At 71.7% G+C, this 983-nt stretch overlaps 2 protein-coding genes across 2 annotated transcripts in view; both read left to right on the top strand.

Annotated features, from left to right (window-relative positions):
- Positions 1–92, top strand: part of ETH_00032425 (uncharacterized protein) — a gene marked incomplete at both ends in the record, with an annotated part of 1,265 nt that extends 1,173 nt beyond the window's left edge. Inside the window, one exon of the mRNA XM_013375648.1 lies at positions 3–92. Coding sequence (XP_013231102.1) covers positions 3–92 — 90 coding nt within the window. The remainder of the gene's footprint in view (positions 1–2) is intronic.
- A 219-nt stretch (positions 93–311) lies between these two features.
- The window catches only part of ETH_00032420 (uncharacterized protein), a gene marked incomplete at both ends in the record, with an annotated part of 984 nt that continues 312 nt past the window's right edge, over positions 312–983 (top strand). Inside the window, one exon of the mRNA XM_013375647.1 lies at positions 312–983. Coding sequence (XP_013231101.1) covers positions 312–983 — 672 coding nt within the window.

Raw genomic sequence — 983 nt, 5'->3', positions numbered from 1 at the left:
TGCTGCTCCTGCGCCGCGAGCAGCACGAGCCACTGCAGCAGCAGCAGCAGCAGCAGGAACAGCTGGCTCCCCGTGTCTTCCCTCAATTTTAAATTAATTCTGCATGCATTTTTAATTTTTTATTTTTATTTAAAAGCCCCAAATCCAAACGCATGCAGCGCTGCTGAGTTTGCTGCTGCCCGCCACTGCCTGCCTCGGGGGCCTCCAGCGCCGCCTCGGGGCCCCCCCTGTCCGCGCAGCAGCAGCAGCAGCAGCAGCAGCCGCAGCAGCAGCAGTCTCCCCGCGCTGCTGCTGCAGCGCTGCACGCAGCAATGGCACCTGGGGGCCTGCCCTGCGCCTTCCCCGCCCCCCGGAGACCTGGGGCCCGCCCCACCCTTGGGGGCCCCCCTACCGTTGGGGGCCCCCCCTCATCGGGCTGCTGGGGGCCCCCTCACCCCGGGGGCTCCCTAGCGCCTGGGTCCCCCCTAAGCCCCCGGGGGCCCCCTGGGGCCCCGGGGGGGCCCCAGGGGCCCCCAGGGCCCCCAGGGCCCCAGGGGCTCCCAGAGGCCCAGGGGCCCCCAGAGCCCCAGGGGGCCCCAGGGACCCCAGGGCCCCCAGGGGCCCCGGGGCCCCCGGGGCCCCCGGGGCCCCCGGGGCCCCCGGGGCCCCCGGGGCCCCCGGGGCCCCGAAGTCCGTGGGGCCCGTGGGGGCCCCTCGGGGAGGGCACCGGGGAGGCGTACCTGGAGTGGGTGTTTGGGGGGGAGTTGTGCTGCAAGTTGTGGTTCACAGTGCTGCGGGGGGACAGTTTGGGTTTGCTGCAGCTGCTGCAGTGTTTGCTGCTGCTGGCGCTGACGGAGCAGCGCCAAACCCTCAACGCCCACCTCCCCCAAGACCTCGTCGAGCTGCTGGCAGCACATGGGCCCCGCTGCTGCTGCCTCGCCAACCACAAGCTCTTCTGGCCCTTCCCGCCCACCATCCTCAGGGCCAACAGACACATCCAGGTC

Source organism: Eimeria tenella, genomic scaffold (assembly GCF_000499545.2).
Source record: "Eimeria tenella Houghton genomic scaffold, Eth_scaff2935, whole genome shotgun sequence".
Lineage (NCBI taxonomy): Eukaryota > Apicomplexa > Conoidasida > Eucoccidiorida > Eimeriidae > Eimeria > Eimeria tenella.
The sequence above is the reverse complement of the archived record's forward strand: the minus strand, read 5'-3'. Positions and strand labels throughout refer to the sequence as shown.